General features: G+C 38.7%; 1 protein-coding gene across 1 annotated transcript; it reads right to left on the bottom strand.

Moving 5' to 3' along the window:
* Positions 1–328: 328 nt before the first annotated feature.
* LOC122539928 (uncharacterized) lies at positions 329–25,919 on the bottom strand. The gene is made up of 53 exons (XM_043675124.2): positions 25,728–25,919; positions 23,736–23,930; positions 22,936–22,952; positions 22,806–22,829; positions 22,638–22,682; positions 22,113–22,214; positions 21,931–22,002; positions 21,501–21,545; positions 21,227–21,280; positions 20,860–20,913; positions 20,479–20,532; positions 20,150–20,203; positions 19,929–19,982; positions 19,756–19,800; positions 19,173–19,226; positions 18,983–19,027; positions 18,832–18,885; positions 17,358–17,456; positions 17,087–17,131; positions 16,885–16,983; positions 15,722–15,775; positions 15,458–15,565; positions 15,285–15,338; positions 15,080–15,178; positions 14,185–14,238; positions 13,829–13,927; positions 13,242–13,295; positions 12,957–13,010; positions 12,552–12,605; positions 12,379–12,432; positions 11,748–11,792; positions 11,522–11,620; positions 10,099–10,206; positions 9,894–9,947; positions 9,366–9,419; positions 8,999–9,052; positions 8,674–8,727; positions 8,262–8,369; positions 8,070–8,123; positions 6,971–7,024; positions 6,562–6,723; positions 5,869–5,976; positions 5,445–5,552; positions 4,000–4,053; positions 3,786–3,893; positions 3,353–3,406; positions 2,905–3,012; positions 2,745–2,798; positions 2,375–2,482; positions 1,994–2,273; positions 1,536–1,726; positions 1,101–1,346; positions 329–782 (listed from the first exon to the last, which is right to left on the bottom strand). The coding sequence occupies exons 1-53, from the start codon at positions 25,807–25,809 to the stop codon at positions 636–638; spliced, it is 4,389 nt and encodes a 1,462-aa protein (XP_043531059.1). The 5' UTR covers positions 25,810–25,919; the 3' UTR covers positions 329–635.
* Positions 25,920–27,912: the final 1,993 nt, after the last annotated feature.

Raw genomic sequence — 27,912 nt, 5'->3', positions numbered from 1 at the left:
TTGGAAGAGAAATTCACTGTATTCCTAGAAAGGGAGTAATGTTTCTTAGCACCAGTCAAAGGTTCTTCAAGTTTATTGTGCTCTGCTGCACCACTTTAAGAACCTAAGCATAAATAGCACCTTTCTTCTTATATATATTTTTTTCTTATAGCTGTGTAACCTATCCCGGCACTTTGATTCACTGTGGCTTGTTAATACATTAGGTAACATTTTGTGTGAGGTAGCCCTATAAGTTTTGAACTGGAAGATGTGAGGATTTTTATCTTCTGCACTACAAAATAGCAAAGAACAGATGCTTTCTCACCACATGTAGAAGGACAATAACAAGTTTTGACATTTTTTCAAATTTATTTTGCCACCTGAAAATGGTACATACAATCTTTCAGTTTTTTCTCTGCAGTGGTATATGGCAAAATGTCACCTGCAGTGATCTCTTAACTCCAGGGGAAGGTTTACACCTGACAAGTACTTTTTTCCTGTTGCCATAGAAACAGAGAACATAAAAAAGTGTCCTTGTAGTTGTCCCACCCGTCTTCAGGCCCGAAGTTTAAGCAAGTGGACCGTGGCTGTCGAATGAATTAGAATTCAATGCATAGAAAGTTTAGAGATGACTGCAAGTAAATTTCAAGTCCGTTTTACAAGAAGCAGACTGGGCCAATGTCAACACCAAATTCTTGATCAGCGCCACCAACATCCATAGGTGCAATGTCAATAATAGGCAGTCGTGATGTTTTCATCGTTTTGTATTCGAAGACTGTCCTGCCCCATTCGCCAGTATGTCTCTGTTGGTTAAAAAAACAAGAATCATTACTAACTTGTGATAGTGGGTGGAGTACCTAAGTCCTAATGTATCACCTATACAGACTGTTTATAATCTTCTCAATTTTGCTCAATGAAGTATCTTGACTCATTTTGTTTGCACGTCTCTAAGCATTAAAAGTTCCAAACGCTGAGTGCACAAGCTGCTTGGTAAGGTGCATTAGATCTTACTAACTCTATTGGCTGTCTATTGTTAATGAACAAGATCAAAATGTGCTCAGAGATCCTGTATTTCCATTTTCTAAATGATAACGAAAAGACCTATTGCATTTCAAACTTACCGTGCAACCATCCTCAGAAACGGTGTATGTGAATCGACTGTTGCCTTCTGCTCTGATTTCAATTTCGTTGGAACCTTGGAGCAATACTGCCTTCTTCAGGTTACCAGCTTCCTCGTCCATGTAGGCAATGCTATTCTTACAGTGGTATGTGATGTTCTGGGTTGCCTCAGAGGACATCAAGCGCAGGAAGGTAATTTGGATTGCAACATCTCCAGCAAGGACACCATCATCACCACCATAGCCAAACTATAAAGAAAACAAATATAAGGTCAGGTTATTCCTAAAAGCTATTAATTGAAGACGGTTCACATATAGTTTTGAAGCATTCTTCTGCTTTATTTATGATGCCAATTGCATCATAAATAAAACGTAATTAGACACAATAAATTTTACCGGATAATCATTTGTGTTTTCTTTTGCGAATATGCTTTATACCTGGAAGCCGCCATCCATGTTCTCGCCGAACCAGACATGCTTCTTCTCCTTTGGATTCTTGGTTGTGTACCAGTTCTTTTGTGGGATTGTCTGTGGGCTTGAGTAGACGCAGGTCTCACCAGTTTCCATGTTACAGTATACACGGATAGCATCCAGAGTGCAGCCTTGGTTAGGATCAATCCAATAATCGCCTATGGAATAAATAGTAAAGATCATCAGTGTTCCATTCTTGCTTCATCAAGTTTGGCTTCAGTCAATTTGTATAGCGTTTCATAATCGTTTTAGTGACATAATTCTGAACTTTTTATACTGGTATGTTTTGCTTTCAAGAAACTTGTGTATGGCTATGATAGTCCCTACATGCAATGTTTTGTCTGGTTAATTTCAGCATTGGTTCTGTACAATTTCAGCATTGGTTCTGTACAATATGGATATTTGTTTTAAGTATTTAAACTCACCGCTCTTCCAATCTGGGTGGCACATCTTCAGGTCACGGCAGGTACGGGCTGGGTTCTTTCTGGTGCCTTCAGGGCTGCGGATGCTCTCAATCTGCTGGGTCAGGGATTTCAGAGTGGTGTCAATTTGAATGTCACGGTCCGCGACAGCCCCGGCATCATCAGCTCTGAAATAACGGAGTGGATCTGGGCCTTTGTCGGGTTGTGGTGCAGCGAATTGGAAGTCGAATCCTCCAGAAGATGGACCAGGTGGGCCAGGGATACCAGGAGGTCCAGGTGGGCCCTGGAAGGTGAACACAATTGTAGTTAAGTAAGGCTACATAGAAGCAGGTGAAGTTCATTCCAATGTGCAAACACAACAGCATCAGGAGAGACATTACTTACAGCAGGACCCATGTCACCGTTACGACCACGAGGACCAGGTGGACCAATAGGACCAGGGAGACCACTAATACCATCTTTGCCAGGAGAACCAGAGGGACCAGCAGGACCCTGGTGGGAAGGGAAACACATTAACAAATGGTGCCAATGTAATTTTATTAAAATATTCATGCAATTTGCCTAAAATTAAACAAAATAGTTGAATCACTTAATTAAAGTGATTAGAAATCATGCTACACATTCCAAGTCATTCCTGTTTTCTTTAGAAATAGTTTCTTCTATTAAGATAATGTTTAAAGACTATATTATATATTAAAATACTGACGGACTTGAAAAGTGACATTGCTTTTACACAAATGAAGAATATACTTACACGTGGGCCAGCAGCACCTGAAGGGCCAGCAGGACCTTGCTCACCAGGAGGACCCTGTGGAATTGCAGAAAATATTTCAATATGGGAAATACATAACAGGAAAGAACAATTTTAGACAGGGAATGGAGCTGAAGTTCTCAGATAAAAATGGATAACTTACAGGAGGACCAGGCAGACCTTGAATACCAGGGAAACCTCTGTGGCCTTTGATACCTCTTGCACCAGACTCACCAGATTCACCTCTATCACCACGGGAACCAACTGCACCCTGAAGTGAAGTGAAAAGGAACTTATTTTAGTTGCTCATATTTTGTGTTTCACTCTTTACAATGTTGGAAAGCTACCAAATGCTCACTTTACTATTGCTAAAATTTCCTCTCTCAAGTTAACATTACAATTACACAATTTGGTTTAGTGAATTTATTTTGGTGTTTTTGTTGATCAGTAAGGAAGAAACCAAAATAGCTTAACTATAGCTTATATCTAAATTGCATATCACCCAATTCATGTAAATATGCCAGTGTTTGCTGAGAATTTGTCAACAACTCTGAAAAGATGAGTGGTTATCTATTCAGCAAGCATAATCTTAAATAGCAGAGTTTACTTACCACAGGACCACGGGGACCCATTGGACCAGCAGGACCAGCAGGACCAGCAGCACCCTGAAGGTTAGAAAGAAACCCAGAGGTAAATATAATTTTCAAATTAATACATTAAAACTACATCATTGAAATCAGTATGTCTTAAATAATTCAAATTTTCAATTTTGACTCTTTCAGAGACAAAATACTTTTACTCCATTAGCTACATTCATTCGGAATTAACAATGGAACGTGAACAAATGACTACATGCAATCTGCAGTTGTTCACTTTGGAAGCTAGGTTTTAACCTGACATTAAATGAAATTTCACTGCATGATCGTTTAATCTGGATAAATGTCTAATGTTGCAGGGCTGTATATTTAAAGAATTTGTCCAGAGTGCAAAATGCTGATAATTTTATGTATCCATATGAAAATATTTTGAAAAAAGCATAATTACTGGTTCACCACGATCGCCATGCTTGCCAGCAGGACCAACTGGGCCAGGGGCACCAGGGGCACCAGGAGCACCGGGAGGACCAGATGGACCGGACTCACCACGATCACCCTACACAGGAATAACAGATTTGTTATAACACAATAAGCACAATCCAAAAGAAAGGTACTCAAACAATTAAATAATACCGGTGAACTTGAAATAGGGAAAAACTAACCTTAGGACCAGGAGCACCATCACGACCAGGAGCACCTTCAGCACCAGGGGCACCCTGAAAACAGGTACAATATAAATCTCAATATTTGATATTAAAATGCACCGGTTTCATTCTTTTCACCAACAATGTATTTGCACATGACTACAGATGTTGGTGCAAGAGATTTTACTTCACACAAATTTTGAAGTTATTATTGACTACAGCATACATAATGAGCTTGGACACAACTGGAGAAGGAAAACCGGATAAACTTCCTCAGAAGAAATCTTATGCCAACAGAAGAAGCTTGACTTTTACTATTCAGTTGGCATGATTCATTTGATGTGACTGTGAAACAAAGGTCACCTCACACCAATACTAAACTTGTATAGATATCGCAGCAACTCACAGCTAGTCAGTCTGGGCTTTATACCATGTGTTCAGAAGAATTTATCCCACCACATGCATGTAGACAGATGTAAACACAGCCTCAAAATGTACTTTAAGTAGTTCAGGGAGTTGGATTTGTGGAAGTATCAGAATAATTGACTTCAGGGTGAATTATTACAAAGATGAAAATTTGGAATTTGCTAATTTGTGCATCAATATAATTAATTTTCATTGGACAGTTATTATCTGAAAGGTAAATGGGTAAATACACGGTAAATGAACAAAGGATCTGCATATACAAGTACACCAGTCACAGAGTTAATTGCAGGTTAGCAAGGCCATAAAAAGCAGACTATTTCTTGAGGCATAGAAATAAACAGGAGAGGTGTTATCTAAATCTGTATCAAACCATAGTTTATAGTCATAAAAAAGGATAGAGACGCAGGAGATGGTGCAGAGAAGACGTTCAAGGGTGATGCCAGAAATATCTGGCAAAAATATCAGGAAAGATTAAAGTAGAGCATGGATCCATGTTTTTGACATTTGTAAAGGTTGTGATAAAATGGATCCAGAAAGAATGTTTCCTTTTTGACGATATGTGGAGAAGGCATCAGTTTAACACAGTCACCAACAAGTCTAAAAGGAATTTAAAACTTGCAAGCGTAGGCAGTGATTGAAGCAAAGAGTATAGATTCATTTATGACAAGGAAAACAAGAATAGCAGATACAAGAAAGAAGGAAAAGAAAGCTATGATAATAAAGGAAGAAGGTTGGTGAGAGGCTTGACAGAAGCCTATATGCTCCCATGGACTATTTGGATCAAATGAATTGTGTCCAGTGTATTTTCTTTTGTTCAGAAGAATTATGTGCTCAATTCTATTGATAAATGTGGTGTGTCATCCTATTTGTGTTATGTGCTCTGATTGAAATGCTTTGCTCTGTTTCAGCTGGTGACAGAAGGGTGATAAATTTTGAACAGAAGAGCTAATGTGTTCATATAATAATGCTTGGGGATAACAATGAGAAATCAATTGAAAAATCAAAACTTTAAGAAATGAAATTATGAACATCCTTACTTCACGACCAGATTCACCAGGTGGGCCAGCAATACCAGGAGGACCCATTGGGCCTGGGGGTCCACGGTCACCAGGTGCACCAACTGGACCTTGTTTTCCAGGCTCACCCTAAACGACAGAGAAATAGTTTTTGCTTTGTGAGCATACGGACTTTGACCAAGAAACGATCGAACTTCATGGTTATAATGATAACATGACAAATCAAAGAGAATAAATGTGTTTTTTTAATCAGAAGAACATCTTGATCTAGAGTCTGTTCATAAGCATTTATAAAGACAGCTAACTATATTTAAATTAAACAAGTGCATTTTGTTAATTCCATGATAGAGTTTTCTGATAGCTCAGAAAAGATGTGGAATGTTGCATTCTGGTTGTATACTGCACATGAAGCATTGAAGAAAATTGATATTGTTCTGCAACTTACAGATTTGCCTTGGAGACCCATGTTACCACGATCTCCTCTTGGTCCAGTCAAACCAACTACACCACGGGATCCAGTAAGACCTTGAGGTCCAGGGATACCTGCTGCACCCTATGAGAAAAAGATGTACATAAAAGTTATAAAAGAACAGAAACAAATTGGTTTTATCTGTTCTAATAGATAGTTTGTCAAAACTATTTCTATTTAAAATCAGTCACTATTGGTTCATAAGGTAAGCATCTGAAACACTGAAGCCCTATTTCATGTTTTATTCAATAATATACAAAGATTAAGTACACTATCTTTGCAAACTTTGTCCTGCCAAATTGGCAACAATAGAGTGGAACAGCTTACAGTGGTTGACCCTTAGACTTCAATTGTTTGTAAGGAGGAGAAATGTGACTTTGGAATTGGGGCAAAATGTATGGTCACCCATTATGCATGCCATCTGATAGTATGCATCACCATACTAATGAAAAACATGAATTTCACCATTACATATTTTGGTATGTTGCAGGTGTGGCTTAATATGTTTATTTACAAATCATCATGTAAAAACAAGTAATTGAACTTCATCCTCATTGCGAGAATAAAGTTCTCAATGTCTTTTGAAAATTGCACATTAGTTCATTGCTAAAAATTATTTTCTTAATTCTGAGATTTCAAGTCTGTGTATTTTAAGCCAAGCAAACTTACAGGTGGACCATCAGAGCCAGGAGAACCTTTCTCGCCAGGGGAACCAGGAGGACCAATAGCACCAGGTTCACCAGGGCGACCAACAGGACCGGTTTCACCACGAATACCTTTGGCACCTTCTTTTCCAGCTGGGCCAGCTGGGCCAGGAGGACCAGTATTTCCCTACAAACGAATGCAGCAGTTAAAATGTGTATGTTCAAAAGCAATAATTATAGTAAAGAAATAGTTCAGAAAATGTCCTTACATTACCAACCAATATTGCTTATATTTTGCTATGATGTTAACATTTTGTCCAATATTGTATTCATATATAAGCAGCAAAGTCTGTATCTTACTGCCTCATGATTTTGAATATATTAACAAATAAACTGAATAAATCATTTTAAAATATTTTTAAAATTGTACTTACACTTGGGCCAGGTGGACCAACTCTACCAGCAGCACCAGGGAAACCAGTGGCACCCTAAAACAAGATAGCAAACAGTTATAAGAATTAATTTTTTTGCCTAAATTAATCAGGTTTTTGATAGACATTTTCAGAATTATATGAAAATTCTTTAATAATTAATGATATGGAAGTAACAGCAATGAGTTTAAATAGCTCACCTACAAAATGGCTTTTGGCATATTTAAAATTCACTGTCCGCCATGTTTTGGCTCTGAGCTTACACCTCTGAATCAAGCTCAGTTGTCCCATTGCCACAATCGCAAACCCATGAAAGGTATGAGTCTGTGGCCCAGAATTTCTGGTCAGCAGTTACTTGCCACTGACCTTGAGGAAAAATGTTCACAAAGATCCACCAATCTTTGTAGCATATCGTTTCCCTTTCCAGTCAGCAGTTTAAGTCCGATGCCATGTGGGAGGAATGCATGGGCCTACAACATGGACATCACCATGCAGGTAAGCTTCAATCTCATTGTTGCATTCACAGGTGGTAAAACAGGATGTTAAAAGCAATCTTCCTAGAACAACATTTATTTAAGGAAATTTGGAATTTCTATTATTACAGATAAATTTCATTTCCATCAATATTACTTCAGTTGCTCGGATAGTTAGGGTGCCTGGATATAACTGTAAAGTTAGTATGCCAATAAAAACCCAGGTAAGGTGTAACCTTTTGAAGGTTTTTACAATAAGGCCAATAAAAGAATACAAATTCTCATCAATTCCTAAGATTACTGTGTGTGTGTGGGTGGGTGGGGGTGGGGTGGGGTGAAGTAAAATACTCAATAGTGCATCCTCTGGGGATGTGTGCAATTAATGTTTGGGATTCTGTTAACCTGAACATGTGGCGATTCCAAATGTTACAGTCAGTTTTTTCAATGGACTAATGACAATGAACACATTACTGCTGTTTAATCAAGGGCAATATATCACAATGGATAGGATAAAGAAACTGAATTTGTGATCCCTGGATTCCAAAATGAACAAAGTACCAAATTTCAACACAGTAGTCTAAAAGAGGATTTCAGTCATTAGTCTGAAATAATTCAAAACATGAACTTACAGGTGGACCAGCAGGACCACGAGCACCTTTAGCACCAGGGGCACCAGTAGGACCCTGCGGAATTAGAAAAAAAAGTGGCTTTGTATTAGGCGCTGACTTACATTAAATGTGTCAGAAATACAGTTCACTTTATAAGGTAAAAATCCAATTTTAGCTGAGGAAATCTTTGGTGCTTTTTTAATGGTTACTTACAGGAGGACCAGCAATTCCAACTGCACCAACAGGACCGGCAGGACCAGGATCACCCTTTGCTCCAGAATCACCAGGTTCACCTTTAGCACCAGGTTGACCATCTGTACCCTATTAAGAAAAGAAAGACTTAAATATTTTCAGCTCGGCAACACTGATGCTGCGCAAATACCAATGTATATTGTCACAATGCTCTACGGGCAAGAAACTATTATTAACAACAGTTGCTACAATCATTATGAGGTAGCGTAACAAAATTAATTTTACATGCCGAGCAAATGCTTAAATACCCAACATTATTTTTCAAATTTACGCGAAGGCCATTTGTGCATGAATTTTCTGATAAACTCAATCTGGGATCCTTATTTATTAATAAGTCATGATTTTTAATATGAAAAACATTCTCAATACTTACAGGAGGACCAGCGAAACCAGCAGGACCAGGAGAACCAGGTTCACCACGTTCGCCCTAAACAGCAGAATAAAAGATCAGAGGCATCCATTACCATCAATGAAACATCCTTAGTTTTTGAGAAATGTCAAAAATATTGAATACTGTAAGAATTGAAAGGTACGAAAGTGCTTTATGATGGACCTGACAGGCAGCTGGCAGTGATTGTGATGCCATGCTTCCAATTTTGCAGCTCACACCAGTTGCATATTAGACCCACCAATAGCACAGGAGTCTTTACAAATGCATTTAATGTCCTGTATGGTTTCTTAAAATATTAATTACTCACAGTAGCACCGCGAACACCAGCGGGACCTGCAGGACCAGAAGGACCAGCTTCACCCTACAAACAATATATATATACAAAATTTAATTACAACAAACAAAAACATAACATGAAAGTTTGGAATTAATACAATGCATTTAAAACTGTGATTTGGCTATACTTCATGAAAAGTTGTTTTGTTTTGTAAGTTATTGATTTTGAGAAAGGAATATGAGTTCTCAGGTGTATACTGATGTTATGTCATGCATTGATTTTGCATGTACTTCACAGGTTATACTATGTTGAGGATGCATGGTGCATTGGATTCAGTTTATAGATCTGTTCAAAGCATTTTATCAAGGAAGTAACAAGAACCAGTGAAAAACCATACCTTCTCACCAGGAGCTCCAGCATGTCCAGGTGGGCCAATTGCGCCAGTCATGCCCTAAGAAAATGATTACATCTTGCAATTAGAACATAGAACAATACAATGCAGAACAGGCCCTTGGGCCCTTGATGTCGCGCTGACCTGTGAACTATTCTCAACTCGTCCCCCTACACTATCCCAAAATCATCTATGTGCTTATCTAAGAATTGTTTAAATCTTCCTAGTATCACAAAAACTGGTATTGTACTGAAACATAGAAGGATATGGTTGAATGTTAATATGACCAATGTAAAATCTATCCATTTAAAAATAGAAGACATTAATTGAACTTGTGCTTCCAGTAGGAAAGCATTCTCAATAGGAGTACAGGTAGGAGACAGGGCTGTCATATGACTGCATCAGTTCTCCAGCCTGAAATTCCATTGGTCACAGTATCCTGCTAAGAGCGCTGGTCCAGGAATTTACCCAAAGCTTTCAAACTTACAGCAATGACCATGATCAGAACATTTAGAAAACAATTTGACTACTTACTCTCATTCCATCTTTGCCAGGAGCACCATCACTTCCCTTTGGACCTGTCTCACCCTTTGGAGAGAAAGAGAAGTCAAGGAAAGTTATTTTTCATCGCCTAAGTAAAAATGGCTAATAACAACTAACATCTTCAGATATACAGTCGTTCAACACTTCAGTCAGAGCTAAAAGAATATCGCAAGATAACTGTGCAGCGTATACTCACTCTTGCACCCTTGGGACCAGGAAGACCACTAACACCAACAGCACCAGGCATACCCTGCAGACCAGGAGGACCCTGACCACCAGGAGTACCAACAGGACCAGCATCACCCTGAAAGGAATAAACAAGAGCTAATATTATGAGGTTATATGTGGCAAAAAGACTGTCTAAAAACAAATGAATACTTCCAGAGTTACAATGAATGTCTTTTATATTTACTAAAACATTGTTACAATAATGTCTGGTGCACATGTTAAAGCAATGCACAGCTCTGGAGGCTTCTCAACAGGTCATCTGAATGAGAAGTCTATGCCTCAATATATTGCTTGCTTTCAAAAAGGCAATGGAAATTGAAAATATAAAGGTGTTATTCCACACACTCTCTTGTCTCTTGGGCACTCTTCTTGTGCTATTTCCATTTTACACTTGTGTCACATTCAGGTATGAAGTTTAAGCTGATGAGGTTTATATGCCTTTATGTTGGGTGGCTCAGTGGTTAGCACTGCTGCCCCATAGCGCCAGGGACCCAGGCCCACCCAAACCTTGGGTGACTGTCTGTGTGGAGTTTGCACGTTCTTCCTATGTCTGCGTGGCTTTCTGTGGGGTTCTCTGGTTTCCTCCCACAGACCAAAGATGTGCAAGTTTGGTGGGCTGGCCAAGCTAAATCCCGCTGTCATGTGCAGGCTAAGTTAATTAACCAATTGTAAATGCAGAGTTATGTGTACAGGGTGGGTCTGGGTAGGATTCAGAGGGTTAGTGCAGACTCAATAGGCCAAAATGGCCTCTTCCTGCAGAAATTGTAGGGATTCTGTGGACAAATCTATGCATCATAGTGCCATCCACTTCATATATGCATGTACCCTCGTGTAATTAACTCCAATTCTTGTTGCATCCCTCTCCAGGCTAGGATACCAAATATATCCTAAAGTTCCAACTGCATCTCTGCTTGATCTCTGTACTGTCCATCCACAACCCAAGAATACAGACCTAATCCCAACCTTGTAGCCAAGAACTGATGTATGCTTCACCCATCAGTTTAAAAGTCATGTGTACTTATTTCTAACTTCCTAAGTGTCTATCTCCATTCCATATATTTTCCAAAGAGCTTGCTCACTGAGAATTGCATTTGAATCCCATACCCCTAGTATACGTGCATACACAGCATTCACCTAGCCTAACCTCGGCATGTGATCTTCTGTATGAAGATGCATCTAGCACTACACTCCACTTAAAAACAAACTTGTAGAGGCAAAATAAGGCTGGTTTGAGATGAAGAAGCATCTGCAAGAGTCAACTTCATTTCTGGAATTGCAAGTATCATAAATTAATGTTTTTGATGTAGAAACCCCGCATTTAATGCCTTTAGTAAGTATGAAATCATTTTAGTCCTGATTCAAAGTCATTTCCTTTTTGTGTGAAGATTTACCTTAGGGCCATCATTACCAGGAGCGCCAGGAGCACCACGAGTACCTGGAGGGCCAACGGCACCAGGAGGACCACGTTCACCATGGAAACCTCTTTCACCCTAAAGAAAATCACATTGTACCATTAGAAAATCAGACTTCACCAAAACAAAATTGCACAGAGTCAAATTCTGTGGCTGGATTTTGTTTTTGGTTTGCTTTTAATCAAAATTCCAATGATAAACTTACTCTTGAGCCAGGAGCACCAGGAGCACCAACATCACCAGGCAAGCCCTATTGTACAAAAATAAACAGTAATTAAAATCCTCAAAGTTCTCAGACAAGCCTTCACTACAGAACTTTCAAAGTACAGCTTTTCCCTTCTCTTTTAAAATTGTCACATTATTTCTCCTTTATTGCCATCCAACCAAACAAATAATGTTCCATGACAAGACTTTCGCTGTGTGTATTTTTAATGACTAATTTAATCTACTAAAGAAACCTTCTCCTATTTAGTTTCCACAAATACAATGCCTTGATTTTCTCTGATTAACTCTAATTTGCTATCCAGCAATCTAAGAAGCAAAATTAGAGAATCATTCATTGGAGTGGGTAGTAATACCACCTTCACAAAAATTTAGGACATCCAGTATTACATTAACATTAAACTAATACAATTCCTGTTTATAATCAAAGAGTGACTAAACCAGATAATGCTAAATATCTGGGAGTCATGGTCATCGATAATGCTGAATCAACTTCATAACTCATCAAAGATTATTTATTTGTCCATCTATGGATATACTTATTTCAAATAACATTGAAATCCTATTATGCTTGCAATCTTGCAATCTATGGTTCTGTTCTGATATATACACACCTGTTCGCCAGGTTTGCCAGCTTCACCAGCAGCACCGGGAGGACCTGGGAGACCCTGTGAAGGCACAATTGTGATAATGCGTATTAAAGTAGTAATGAAAGATCAATGAATTAATCCAAATCAGTGGTGCATTTTATGTTGGAAAGTTCTGAAGAGTATTGATGTTTTTATACCTGGAAGCCAGGAGGACCTGCGGGTCCTTGTTCACCTCTGTCACCAGTTGGACCCTGTTTGAAAAAGATAAATAAAGATTCAAGTCTTGGATTTGAATACAACATATTTCTTTCATTTTTACAATATGTACTAACTATGGATTAACATGACTGATATCCAGTCTATCATGCACCCAATTTCTCTTGTTATATACAAACATTAAAAATATTAACATAAAAAGTCACTGTACAACATATTTGTTAATATCTGGTTTAGTATAAATTTACAAAAGACAAAAGAGAATGGACACAATATTTTTGTTTGCAGTGTTCACTTTAGCCAATCAGTCTACAACGTAATGTTGGGGTTGCTTCATTTATTAAGCTAAGTACTAATTTTCCCTAATTGACTAGATTGTTACTTACAGCAGGACCAGCAGGACCAGGAGCACCAACTTCACCATCTTTGCCAGCAGAACCCTACAGGAGAACATAATTAAATGACACCCATGAGTGATAATCATCCAATTCAAATGCTACTCATTGAGTTTGCAATTCAGATTATTAAACATTATTAAAGGCTATGTTGAATCTGTAATGTTATGAGATTGAGCAATTTGTATTACAACTTGTATTAAATTAATGAATGATAAAAATCATTAAAATATTAGTACAAGTATAATGGGAGTTAAGAGTAAGCAACATACTTACCACTGCGCCAACAGGACCAGCAATTCCTCTCTCACCAGATTTGCCAGGCTCACCCTATAGAATGCAATATATGAGTAATTATGGGCTCATGTGATTCATAGAGACCTTTTTAAGATAACCTCTTGATTAACTGGATCTTATTAATTCATAAGGTTACATGTTGTTTGTTTCTATAAAAAGCTTTGTACTAGGACTTTAATGTAGTATCAAAATTATCAAAACAAATCAATCCAGAAATACTGTATGTGATATCAGCCAGCTAAAAGCACCTAGAACTCATACAAAGAGCTCTATCCTCTAACAAAGGAGGTGAACTACTAAAACCTCTGCGGCCTTAAGTTGCAAAGTTAGCATTATGTCATTTACTAATTCACCTACCCACTCATTTCTAACTCTAAGCTGAAACTGAGATTAGTGTGATTACATTAAGGCACATATTAGTGCGTTTTACAAAAACATATTTATTAAACAGAAGTTCATTTTTCTCCAAATTCTCACACTTTGGGCACTCGATGCTATCACACACTTTAATGGATGCTGGCTCTCATTATAATACATGCTTTGTGGTTTTTGATTTTGGTACTTACAGCAGCACCCTTAGGACCAGGGAAACCCATCACACCAGGCTGACCTCTTGTACCAGCAGAACCAGGTGGACCAGGACGACCATCTTGACCAGCAGGACCCTGTTAGATTAATGTAGACTATCAAATATGGATAATTTGTAGTGTTGCCATAAACCTATGCTTAAGAGGCTTTTACAGATTTTTTTGCTACGTTTGTTTAATACACAAGTAGTGCAGTGTAAATTGAAATACAGGGCCATGCTTTCTTTAAGATTTTCAAATCTGTTCACTCTTTATAACGACAGCCTGGTACATATCTGGTGAACAACTTTCAGCAAATATTCTAAAATGTTTTCCTCAAGGAAATAAATACTTACAGGAGGACCAGGCTTTCCATCAGCACCTGGGCTGCCAGGGCTACCAGTCAGACCCTAAAATAATTTTAAAAAAATGAATTAATATAGTGTCTAACAAATTCTTCAGAAATATTCTAATAATTTTTGCAGAATGAATTGCAGTTAGAGAAGCAGCTAGATTGCACGCTATACTGCACTACAAGAAATCATAAAGGAAATTTACAGTGTTATTTGTATGTAAGCTGAGAAGAGTATTTCTCATTTCTGAATGACATCAATAATGGAAGCCTGAACAAATAGCCAATGAAGAATACTGTCTCTGCATTTGAATAATCGCAAAAGTTCTATTAGAATGTATTCAGTAAAAACACTCTCAGAATCACTTCATACTTTCCAAACTAAAGGAGACAATTGCTTTGTGATATTTTACACTGAATTATATCAGGGATCAATCAGTGTCTTTATTATATGTTATCACATGTGATTTTCTGTGTTTGGATCAAGTATTTCATATAATTTAAGGATAAGTTAAATTTTGCCTCTTCTTTCAGCCTATTTCATAATTTATACAAGATGTGTTAAGTTACTGTAAGAAAAGATATATTGTCTTCAGAGACAAGATATAGAACCGGATTTTCTTCAACTTACTCATTTTGGCATAAGCATAAAACAGGTAACAAATCAACGGATAAGTTTTGCATCTAGGTTTTAGTTATAAGTAATGAGGAAAGGAACTGTGTGCCTTCTTGAAGTATGGACATACCATCTTGCCATAAGCACTGCATAATTTATATGTCTTGTGAATATGTTGTTTGCATTTTTGGAATAATAGCTTTTGTAGTTCTCTATTGTGACAGATTTTTGAAAAATGTTGCTGAAGTGTTGGTCTGCTACCCTATCCTTGTCAAATACTCACTCTTGCACCGGGGAGACCAGCCTCACCAGGTCGGCCAGGTTCACCAGTGGCACCCTTGGGACCAAGAGGTCCTCCAGGACCACGCTCTCCTTGAATGCCCTGCAACAGGAAAGAAACAGAAACTGAGCAACTAGAAAGAATTTACAGACGGTATAGTTCCTATAACAATGAACAGAACAGAAGAGCTCCAAAAGAATTTCCATACCTTGGGACCTATTGGACCATCTGAACCAGGGAAACCACGCAGTCCAGGGCCACCCTGCAATGGAGAGAAGGTTAAGGGAACAAGATTATGCATCACCACTGTTGCCTCAGAGATTGTTGACATATTTGCCTACCAATTTAATATTACTAATAAAAATAGCATTTCTAACTTACACGTTCACCAGGGCTGCCAGGAAGACCCTGAATGCCAGGCTCACCACGGGCACCTCTCTTTCCTTCCTCACCAGCAGGGCCAGGGGGACCTTGGGGACCACCAACACCCTAGGAAATATCAAAGTTACAATCAGTGACTCAATGGGGCAAGTCACTCTTGTTGCATAGAGTGCTATTGTACATTTGATCATATTTCCTAATACATTAAAACAAGTGAAACTGCTGATTTCAAGTAATTGCTTAAAGTTTACGACAAATACTTACAGGTTCACCTTTTGCACCAGGTTCACCCTTGGAACCAGGGGCGCCAGCTTCACCCTAAAGGGACAAACAAATTAAACATCAAAAGTCAATTATGAATCAAGCTTCTTTTACAAAAAGTGATTTGGATCTTTCTGAACTCTTGGTGCTGAAATTTTAGAGAGGCTTCATTGGTGTTCTGCTATATGTCCAGTGGGACAACACCAGAGCCATTAAGAGAACAGTGAAAATTGCTGTGTTCAACTGTTGGTACAATCTCCACAGATGTTTTACAGCTTTGATTTGAGAAGTACAGTTGGAGATCAATTGAACTCCATGGAAGGTCAGCTGTTTGACATTGTTTAATGTGGAGAGACCAGCTAGACTGCAGATAAAGTAAGAGCTAGATTTCATTTTTTTAGTTAAAATATTTGTTATTATGTACATACATGTGTTCGCATTGATGAATAGATTATGGCCAGTATTATTTTAAAATATTATATCAATGCAGCACAGCCATTTAGTTTTCTATGACTTGGATTGTACATCTTGGCTTTCATGTTAAGCTTTAGCACAATCAATTTTGGGGCTGCTGAAGAAAATTTTCATCAAGCGCTTGTTTACAAAATGAACACTTAATGAATCAGATGTTTTGAGTGACAAGACCATTGTCTGAGTGACAAGTTCATGGTCTGATGTCCGAGTGCTCAAGTGAATTGTAAAACAGCCATTAAATCCAATCTCCCGCCTAATAGTGGGTCCATTGGACAGAAAACTGACTCAACTTTGGAAGAGAGGTCAAATCCTCAACAGGTAGGACAAACAGTAAGATAAAAGATAACAGAAGAGTAGTAAGAAATATTATGAAAGTTAATAGGGTAGAATGGAATAGGGATAAAGATGAAATACAAACCAAGTTACTGAAACTTTTACTTTTATTTCAAACTGCTTTACTGACTTGGGGATATATCATTCTATGACTAACTATACAACTAACTTTGAGTCTGGAGTAAATACAAGTCCATTCAAAGCTTAGTTTGGTAGAATTTGTGACTTAAGATCTTAATGTAATGGCTGGTCCATGAATAGTCTAGACCCACTAACATTTGAAAGACTATTCTAATCTCCCTCTCAATGCAGTGGATGATGAGAAACAATGAGATCCTGCGGATCTAGCAGCCACTTACCGTGTTACCCTTAGGACCAGTAGGTCCGACAGCACCTTGTGGGCCACTTGGTCCTCGTGGACCAGGGAAGCCAGGAGCACCAGAAATACCAGGAGCACCCTAGAACATAAACGGTCATAATATCACTCAGTGCAATCATCATTTACCAGAAAATCCTAGTTCATCAAAATAAATCAGGAAGTGAATAGAATTATTTACTCACAGCTGCACCTTTGGCTCCAGGTTGACCATCAGTACCAGAGAGGCCCTAATGATGAATAAAAGAAAATATTAATGAGATCAGTGTTTGAGAAAGCCAAGGCACATGTCAACTTGGGTGACAGTCTTTTGAATTTTCAAACAGGTAGAATTAACTTATGTAGTCCAATTCAGGACAAGCAACACATGCCTGACTTGCCAGAAATGTTAACATCCCATTGAAGAATACCCCTAACCCCAACCTGATTTCCAAACTCCCAGCCACAAATACTTACAGGAGCGCCAGTTGGGCCAGCAGGTCCAGGGTTGCCAGGTTCACCACGAGCACCAGCAGGACCATCAGCACCACGACCACCAGCAGGACCAGCTTCACCCTAAAGAAAAAGCAATCGATGAATTCTGACTGAACAAATTGCTTCATTTGTGCTAGAATTCTAATGCAGCACAGAGAATGTCAGGTAGAAATGACTAGGGCCTTTTCAAAGGACTGGTATTCCATCATTTCACTGGGTTTAGTTGAGTGGATGCCACGAGCATTTTGTTTGAGTCAGTAAAGCATATCATGACATGTCCCAGAAGTGAAGCATGTCTGACAACTTGAGTGTTGCAAAGTTAAGTAATTCAGATCTGGGATTAGAATCAGGGTGAAGACTGATGTTTTTCCAGACAGTGTTTGGTGTTCCCTTGAGGCTTTTCAGTTTGAACTAGATGAAGTGACATCCTAGCATGTGCCCATCAAGCTGGCATCTCACCACACACTGATGCCCAACTGTAATATCCATAATGGACAGATACACTTAAAATAGGAAAACATTGGATACTTAAGAAGTGAACTCATTGAAAATAAATAATGAACAATTATTCTTCAATTTCTACACTGTAGGCTAAAATGATATTTCACTCTAATTGGGCTAGGCCACAGAACACCAAAGGGGCTAAATGATCCATTGCCATGTTCCTAACTGCCATGTAATTCTCATGTAAAGTGATCTTTCTGTTATAAAAGTTTTAAAATTAATGCTTTGCAATATGCATGTGAACCTCATTTCAAGTTATTGCTCTTTCGTTTACTTCCACTTGGTTTAATCAGATATTAATCTATGAATACTCCAGGGGAAATCTTACACACTGTTCCCACCCTTGCCTTGACTGCCTCCATTTTGAAACTCAGACTGCAGTTCTCTTCAGAGGTACACCTTTGTTCTGATTCAGAATGAAAATGTTCAGGACTTAATGTCAGTCTCAGCATGAATAAAAGTCACTCCTTTCTCCTTAAGAGAATAGTTGAGAAGAGTTCACGAACATGTGTACTGTCAATGCACCACTAAGTGCAACTGAGAAACAGTTAACAGTATCCTTCTCACAGAAAGGTTCCTTGGGGAAAAAAGTTAGGTATGTCTTTTCAATCCTAACTAGCAGCACAATGAGAAAGAATGGTGCCTGCTACCGTTATTCTCTGGGGACAGTTAGTGGAGTCAAAGATAACTGTGTTCTCACACTAGAGAGATACACTGAAATCACCTGGATTAGGTACTGCAGCAATATTTTAAGGCATGAACAATTTGCACTGTATGAGCCAAGTCGAAGCTAAAATTGCTTCAACTTGACCTCCACACTACAGAAGGAGCTTCTTCATTCATTTCTCTCCATTCAGAGTTATGCTTGCTAAGGTGACATCATGAAGAACATTAATTGTATTAGGGCACAGCTATAATTTTAATTGACAAAATTGTAGTGTATATATCATACCTTGGCACCAGGAGCACCAGGGAATCCAGGGGGACCAGCTGGACCAACAGGGCCCTGAAAGATAAGTATTTAGAACATGTTACATTCTGAAAAAGGGAAAACATAATCTGTAAATCTCATATAGAGTAATCAGTTGACACAAAGTACTTACAGGTGGGCCAGCAGCACCAGCAGCACCATCGTTACCACGAGCACCCTGCAATAGTTAAAGGAAGAGCTCATTGTTATCCTGTGGCAAAATGAGTCAAACAATAAATATCCAAGTTAACATCAAATAAATTCTTAAGGCAGCAAATCAGATAGGTGTTCTAATTAGTTTATAAATATAATTTTGTACTTACAGCAGGACCAGGGGCACCAGATCGACCTCGTTCACCAGCTTGACCACGAGGACCCTGTTGAAAGTAAAACATGTTACTTCTATTCATCATTATAACTGTAAAACCATATGGCATCATAATTTTGCTTGCCAATGCTTGTGTGTAAACATGATTGTACTATCTATCTACAAAAGGTAACAAATTTTGTGTAGGCCTACCAATTTCTAGGTGATTCCCTCTATCTTGGGCCTTATTGTCAACAGATCAGAGCAATGCTTAACAAAATGTATCTGTATGTGTGTTTCCAGTTATTTAAGGTTTTCAATTAAGAATCTGCAGAAATATCAGTTGTAGGTGTTCCCATGAAGTGGTGTTCTCTGCTTTATCTTGATATCTACATTTTTCACTTAATTCATGAACTGAAGAATGTGTAGATAGTAACAGCAAACTGTTTTCCTCAGCAATATTAATATCAGTGTCATTTAGGCCTAGTGTGTTTTGTTATGGTTATCAAACAAATGGACTGTGTATGATAAATTTACTTCTCCTGTATAGTAAGTTCTCAGCAAACTTTTTTTTTCAGGAAAAATGTTAATTTGCTTACCATTGCACCGGGGCTGCCATTTTCACCAGGAGCACCAGCTTCACCCTTTTGAAAGTAAAATGGAAGTCACAGTTAGAACACTGAGCTATTATTACTCAAATAATACAATTACTGTGCACAACAGAAGAGAAAGTATTATTACAAAATTTGTCAATGGAACATGGAGGCATTACCTTAGGGCCAGCAGGTCCAGGATCACCCTTAGCACCATCTAGACCATTGTAACCCTGTACAAAAAGGGAAAAGTTATGAGAATCTACTAAATCAAAAAAAAATTCAAAGCCAAAAACATCTCTTTGAATTTAAATTACTGTACAAACTCAATCAGTGTTATTCACAGAAACTATCATTGTTGGCATACTAATGTATCATATTTGACTAAACTACAACTCACTCTGTGTCCTTTGATTCCTGGCAGTCCGGGAGTTCCAGGGAAACCACGAGCACCCTAAAATATAACAAACGATTGGTTAAAATATGGGAAATTGCTGAAAAGCTGTTTATCACTTGCAAAGAATTATGTAAGGTGGATTCATTCATGCATTTTTGAAATTGAGGCAATATATTTGAATGTTGACAATTTCAGAATGCCCCCTTCCTCTTGGGCTGTAATCAGTGGCTTTTGTTTAGTAACTAACCACGTGACAGAGAAGAAACTGACATACTAGGTGTCAGGCGTGTTGCAATATCCTTATCAAGAAGTGATGGTAGAAAATCCTTTACCTGAGGACCAGGGGCACCACGGTCACCAGGGCGACCAGGCTTGCCACTTTCACCCTATGGAGGAAAAGACAAAGGTCAGCCATTTGAAAACGGTCAATTATCTTGAATAAGACACAAATATGCTCCTAATATGCACATTTATGAATTTAGTTCTAATCAGTATGTTTCAAGGACTGGTTTTAAAATGTTATGCTATTAATTATCACACAGTTCCAATATAAATTCAGTTTGGCAGAATTGATTGGACTCAATGGTTAAAAACAGATTCGTGAAATTAAAGCTGAATGTAACAAGCAATTCTGTCCAAAAACAGAAAGCAAGTAGCTAACCGTTGCATATTATTGTACTAAGTGAAGTTATAGACCATTTGATGCTACTTACATCATCACCATTCTTTCCAGGAGGGCCAGGAGGACCACGTGGACCCATTGGACCCTAAAATGTTTAAAATGCAAGGTCATAATATTAAGACATGGTAAACACAAGGAACTGGTGTCTTGCAGTTCACTATTCTAAATAGCTAAGTTTCAGTCTGTTAGTGAAACTGTGAGCGGGTATCACAATGCTTTCATATCCTGCATCTGTACATTCGTAAACTATCTTCACAAAGCGTCAATGGTTTAAAAAAAAGTCCCACCTTGTGGGGAATTATTTTGAAAAGTAGAAATCATAAGTTTCTAAAACAAATTTAACATGAATCAACATGATGATCCGAACTGCAGTGACTTTTATTTTACTGAATACTTACAGGTGCGCCTGGTTCACCAGGTTCTCCTTGGTGTCCCTGGAATCCTTGAGGACCCTAAAGATTAAAAAACATAGCACACATTTTAACAATCATGGTCTTTCCATGTATTCGGAATCTATATTACATTCCAATTAAAGTTCTGCACTCCTTCTTCACAACTGAAAATGATTAACATTTTATATCTTAAATATGTATTAATTCCATTGATATTTAGCTGTGTTAGTCAGTAGTCAATGTCAACTGGTATTTTAGGAAAAAGCATTTGCATACTTACGGGTGTACCAGGTGGGCCGGGAGCTCCTCTGGGACCCATTGGACCCTAGGATAAAAACATGGTTCATTAGTAAAAAGGCACAGTCTTATGGATCTTTGCAACTTGTTTTTTAACCTTACATTGGAAATAAAATTATGATGATATGTCAAAATTCATCACTTCAAAAACTAAATTCTAATCTGTATCCTCAAGCCAATGACTCTACTCTTTCCTGATCTTAAGTTAATAGTTTTATTGCTCTAAACCATTCATTGTTACAGACTTTCTTCCTGCTAGGTCAAAGTTAATTGTACATTACGCCACTCTCAGGTGGTTACATGTAACTTACTTAATTTGGGAGTGTCAAACTGACATAAAACATTATAACTTTTGCAGGGCCATTGTTGCATCTTCTATGTATTGTAAGGAAAAGGGAAAGATGGGCTCATACCATAGGTCCGGGCATTGGAATACCACCAGATGTTTTCTCACTATAGCCAACACTCATCTGAGGGAGGAAGTTCTGGAAGAAAACAAAGTGATTTTAGATGCCTGTGGCCTGTGAGATGTATTGAAAATTATTAGACCCATTGCACTTTGTATTTCATTAGGTAAATATTGAAGGCCACTTACTCCGCCAAGGCCAGATGTTCCAGGAGGACCAGGTGGACCAGGGGGGCCATCACGACCTGGAGGTCCTGGGATTCCATCTCTTCCTGGTAAACCTGGAAGTCCCTAAAAATGCAAAAAAATGTTCAGTGTTACAGACGAAAATATTGTGTATATCACTTCATTTTAGTTGCAATCATAGCCCCAGCAACATTTTTAGCTATTATCATCTCTTCAGTTGTCACTTCCTGTTTACCATCATTTCCTGTCTCTAAAGCCTCCAAAGGATTCCAATTTATTTTAATACAACCCCATAAGAATAATACTAGCAATTAATTGTGGATGATTATAATACATTTAACTTCAAGCCCTCTGTATTTTAATATTTATTTTTTACATATAGTGTCTATGAATATTTGCTCTTTTGTCTTTCAGTTATTCTTTTGGACATTTGTAGCTTTTTAAAAAGTTATGTTATAGTTAAGGACCTTACAACTTGGAAGCAATAATGTCACATTTGTTTCAATAAGATAGTAACAATCAACTTACTCTATCACCTTTAGGACCAGGTTCTCCCTTGGGGCCTTGAGGTCCCTGAAAACAAAAGGTATTGTTTTATGATTAGATTTGCAACAAAAGGTAAAGTTAATAAATTTTCAATTTATTGTAAATTTAAGGTTTTTTTTGACCTGTAAATAAAAAAAAAATCCTATTTACCTGAATACCGGGGCCAGAGGGATACTGGAAAAAAAAGACAATTAATTAAGTCAGTATTTGGAAATATGTTACAAGTAACTGTGCAAATATGTCATTGTCATATTCTTGAAGTAAAACATGATGTACTTACTGTTTCTCCGCCATCTGCTGTAAGAGAATTTTAAAAAAATTAATCCATATACACATTTTTCTCAAATAACATAGCATTGTAATTATTGTACAGAAATGGCAGATAATTTATTTACTGTGCATATGTTTTGAGGGAGGAGAGAATGACAGAAAATGACTTTTAAGATTCCTCCCTGTTTTAGCTCTACTTGAGGATGTGACATGTTCATTGGATCATTCAATGATGTCAGAGTTAAAATTTATTTTGAAAAGGAAACCCAAAGTGCTTAAATTGGTTTAAACAGAACTTTTTTTCAGATCAAATGATTCAGAAAAAGACAACAATATGGGGGTTGCTTTATCAAAGGCACTCACTTAAAATTAAAAGTGGCTTATTTATATTTATCGTGACTGTGTTTATTGTAATTTTCTCCTTACATAACCCGATAATCTTCACTGTCACTTTCACCATAAAATGACAAAACGTTTCTTAACAAACTATAAATGTTGACTCACTGGTATGTAACCATTACTGTTTTGAATTGAATTCATCCAGACTCTCAAAGGCAATGTGTATTTTGGCACTAGTTACAGTCACGTTGAGAATTACCCATTTGAATGGATACTTCATCCCAATTCCAATTGCTGCCTAGTATCTATTACTGCTACCTTTTCCTCAACTGCTTTGCTGTTGATAATTGGATTTGGTAGCGTTGTGCGAGGATCTAACATAAATTGCTGGACGTCTGCTAAAGGACGACCTTTAGCCCCTTGAAATAATTGACCTAGGCGCTTGCAAGAGGGACCAGAGCAAACACTTACGTTCTTGGCTGGGGCAGACGGGGCAGCATTCTCCAGGGCGGATTTCAGCATCGGGGCAGTCGCTCGTTTCCTCGCAGATTATGTCGTCACAAAGGACCCGGCCATTGTCACAGACGCAAATCTGACAGGGCTGGGGTTTCCAGATGTCCTTGTCTTCGTACTGATTTCCATCCTTGTAGCAGCTCGTTCCGCTATCTGAGAATCAAATGGGATATAATATAAAACCATGGTGATACCGAGCGCCCTCTAATGCGCAGAAAGGCAAAAAGGTGACAAATGCCCCAAATTCAAAGGGACTGGAAAATTCATGCAGACTCGTGTTTATCTATTTATTTTGTGCCTCAACAGCAAAAGACGGAACTGATAACACTATTCCTCTATATTTAAAGCAAAACATGCATTTTGATATTTGTGACATTCAACACAAGACTTGCCGAGATTTAAGTTTCAAAAATGCACCTTTTTTTTTTGCTCTTTATTTTCAAGGGACTTCCTTTACTTTACACTGACATTATTTAACGGAACACGTTGCTTTGAGTGTTAAAAGTTTTCAAGCCAAGAATATCAGGTGAGAAATTCAACAGATGGCGTTCAAGCTCCACCTCAGATTTTCTGACCAGTGCAAATTGACACTGCAGGCAGGAGGCTGGGAGGAGAACACAGCAAGCCAGTCAGCATCAGGAGGTGCAGAAGTCGATGTTTCGGGTATAACCCTTTTTCACTGCAGTCAGCAGTGAACTGCACAAAAAATGCACCCGACTCAAACAAGGTATATTAGTCAATTGTGCTGTAATTTTCTTTAAAACACGTCAGTGCAGAATTGTTATGTGGTGCTGGAGTAAGTCAGAGCTAAAGTGGATTTCTGAAGAAGAAGAATATTGTACTCGAAACTTTAATTCTGTCTCTCTCCACAAATGCTACCAGACCAGCTGAGTTTTGTTTTGCCAGCACAGTTTTTTTTTAAATTAGAACGTGATTGTCTGGGAAAAGATGCTTTTTCAATAGCTACAATTTTACATGTTGTCTAGAGATGGCGCTATTGAGCCATAGCACTGGACTGCTCGCAACTTGTCTGGGTTTCAATATGATGTCCCAACATCTGGATTGTCTCTACTCCGAACACTAACTTTGTTTTTCTGAAACAACTTAATTTCTTGGCTTAAACTGGTAAATACGCAAATTTTCGGAATTGGAGCGATTTCGATTTTCTTTAAAGCTATCTTATGCCAGTAATTCAATTGTACCTGCAAACTTAATTTCTAACCAAGTAAAATCACTAAAAATCAAATCTAGATTTTTACCCCTTAATGTATTTTACTCGCTTTAATGATGTTCTAAGCATATTTTAATTCACGCTGCGGTCTGTTCTCCTTGTCCTTGACACTATTTTCCATTTGGAACCAGTTCATTCGAAATTCGCCACAAAGGATCTGTTCCAAAGTGACACACCCACTACCAAATGCAGCTGCTTTCAACCAGTTATCTGGAAAATACTCCTTCACTTCCAACTAAAATGGTCTTTGTTCTGTTTGCCTTTCTTAAACAGGGCGGATACAACAATTCTGCAGGTTGGCGTAGAAGTTAGACAGTCCGACAGCCACGTAATACACAAATGTGGTTTCTTTTAATGCACCCCATCCCCTAGGGATCGAAAAACCCATTCCATAAAAGGAAATTCGTTGCAGTAAACTATTTCAAATCGTTTACATAGTTCAAGACAAAACTCAACAAGCTTTCGGAAAACTCCAAGCATTACCATCTGAAACTAACATCAGGAGAATATTGCTGGACTTTTTTTTTTGAATCTGCAATCCTGCAAGTCAGTTTCACATTACAGCTTTCTGTGCAAACTTTTAATGCAATTCAAAGTTGTGCATCCCTCTCCTGATAATTGTCGATCGTCGCGTTCGCCTCTTTAGCGGGCGATAGACGGGAGACTTTTCAAACCGTTTCTTCAAGGTGAAACAAGGAAAACGAGAAAGCAACACTTACTGTCATCGTCCGCTTGACATCTTCCCACCACTAACGTTGCTGCTAGTAACAGCAAAGTCCGCGTATCCACAAAGCTGAACATGTCTAAATATTAGACATGTAGACTCTTTGGGGTAAAAAGGGGAAACTTTCTTTAGCGTCCGGACATACAATGGTTCTGGTGTGTAATTCCAAGCTTCAGCACCGTGCCCCAGCAGAAACTTCCTACTGTTCCGTTTGCCGATCGCCTGTCCTTTTATGTGTGCCATGGCTTTGGAGGTGTGAACCGTTGCCGCCCATCTCCAGGCAGACAACACCCACCCTCCCCACCACCCCCAACCACCCCAACCCAGTCTCCTCCTCCGGTTGGAAACCAGCGAAGTCCCCGCCTGCGGGAGGATCCAATTGTCCTTGACCATCCACCACCATGTACATAGATGCCTTCCTCCAATCGGGATGGAACGAGGGAATTCTGGACGGCTGGTCTGAGCCGCCATGTGGCTGTTGGACTCACACTTGCACTCCACCCCCACCCCCCAACCCCGATGCAAGACCCATTTAATTTAATGAACCATAATTTTTTTTTTCGAAAACCCATTCTTCTTAAGGCAAAGGCACATCATTTCTCAAAGGCATTTTTTTAAAATTGGCTACGTTTCAGAGGCTGTTCAGAGCAGAGAGACACGTTGAAGCATGACTCGGTCAAAGAGGGGCTGGAAAACTCTCAAGCAAAGGAACGGCTTCGCTCTTCCTAACCCAGCATACACGTAATCACTTTTATTGATACGCCAACTCATCAGTTTTTTTCCCCCAAAAAAGTTGTGAAGCAACACAACTTGACTGAGGAAACCTCCAAGAAACCAGAGTTTTTTTAAAAAAAGACCCAAATCCAAACGTTTAGCTGGGAACTGATTTAAATACAGAAATAAGTAAATTGTCAATGTTTTCTGCATCTTAGTCTCCGTTACAGAATCACCCCGTCGCCTGATGTGAACCTAACAGGGAGATTACTCTATTCATAGGGATGCACGGGCATTTTTAATCATGAAGCATTAGAATCGAAATATATAAACCCCAAAGCTCATCAACCTGAAGGGTTTTAACAATGGCGTTATTCCCTGATCGGAACTCGATTGGTTTGAACTTGAAACATTCGCGCCTTGCTAGGATTGCATGTGTTTTTGTTTTGCTTGCAACAATTTGATTGTTACTGTATAAACAACACCTGTGAGGATGATGGATTTTGTTTTCTCTTGCTAGCCTCAGTACTCTCATCTCCATAAGGATGTTCCTGGTGTGGGGGTTGGGGAAGTCATATGTGGCACAGAGACTGGGTAACAACATCGAAATCAACGTGTCGCCGAATCATCCTGCTCCGAGGATTTAATGATTTGGGATGTGGCGCTTGATCGAAATCTGTCGTGTATTGTAATCCCTATGAGAAGCAGCAATGAATGTTTCAATCAGTCGTTTAAACTCTAACAATTCAGCTTCCTATTCTTAGACGTTTAAAGAATAATTCCATAAAGTGACCACCAATTCGTTTCAGAACAAACTAACGGCTAAAGGGAACTCCCAGAGCTGAACATGCTAAATTCTTCCCCCAGTCAGGATAATCCTTTTCTCATAACGTGGCGGGTATGACAGAACCCAAAGTTCAGGTCACGGGCGGTGTATTAATGTGTTTGTTCAGCTCACTTTCTGATCGTTTGGTGAATTGACGATGCGCCTGAAAACGGTTTTGCAAAGCCCGCAGTGGACCTGGTAACGATGCAGGTCTGCAGTTAAGATCATCAAGAGGCAAGAGTTGAGCAAAGTTCCCTATCAGCTGCATGTTTTCCAGCGCTAAACCATGAACGGAGCACTTCCAAGACGGGGTAGGGGGTGGGGGAGAAGAGATTTGGCAGTATTTAGAGGGTGCATTGCTTTGGATGTAATAATAGCTGCGAATAATTGGGTTTTCACGTTAAATAAAAATCACAGCTGCTGTGTTCACCTTCCACTTCGTTTTAATACATTGCGCACTTTAACACGTTTTGAGACTTGGATCCATCTTGGCAGATAGATTGTGCTTCAATTTAGCGATTGGTGCAAAACGCAAGGATACTGGTCCCGAAGTGGTCTCTCTCTCTCTCTCTCTCTGCCTGAACTGACAGTTCCCCCAGCGCAACTATTGCCTGATGCCTCTGAGCTCGACCTCAGGAGA

The sequence above is a fragment of the Chiloscyllium plagiosum genome, unplaced genomic scaffold (genome assembly GCF_037043375.1).
Source record: "Chiloscyllium plagiosum isolate Xiang-an unplaced genomic scaffold, Cpla_swu_hap1 HiC_scaffold_32, whole genome shotgun sequence".
Classification (NCBI taxonomy): Eukaryota; Metazoa; Chordata; class Chondrichthyes; order Orectolobiformes; family Hemiscylliidae; genus Chiloscyllium; species Chiloscyllium plagiosum.
Note: the sequence above shows the minus strand (reverse complement) of the source record. Positions and strands in the feature narration are given on the sequence as shown.

Excerpts from the sequence above, each read along its gene's own strand:
- LOC122539928 (XM_043675124.2), bottom strand. The coding sequence starts at position 25,809 with ATGTTCAGCTTTGTGGATACGCGGACTTTGCTGTTACTAGCAGCAACG. Across the intron at positions 10,207-11,521 it reads CTGGTAATGATGGCCCTAAG|GGTGATGCTGGTCCTGTTGG; the intron begins GTAAATCTTCAC and ends TATTCCTTTCAG. Across the intron at positions 9,420-9,893 it reads CTGGCAAAGATGGAATGAGA|GGCATGACTGGCGCAATTGG; the intron begins GTAAGTAGTCAA and ends TCATTTTCTTAG.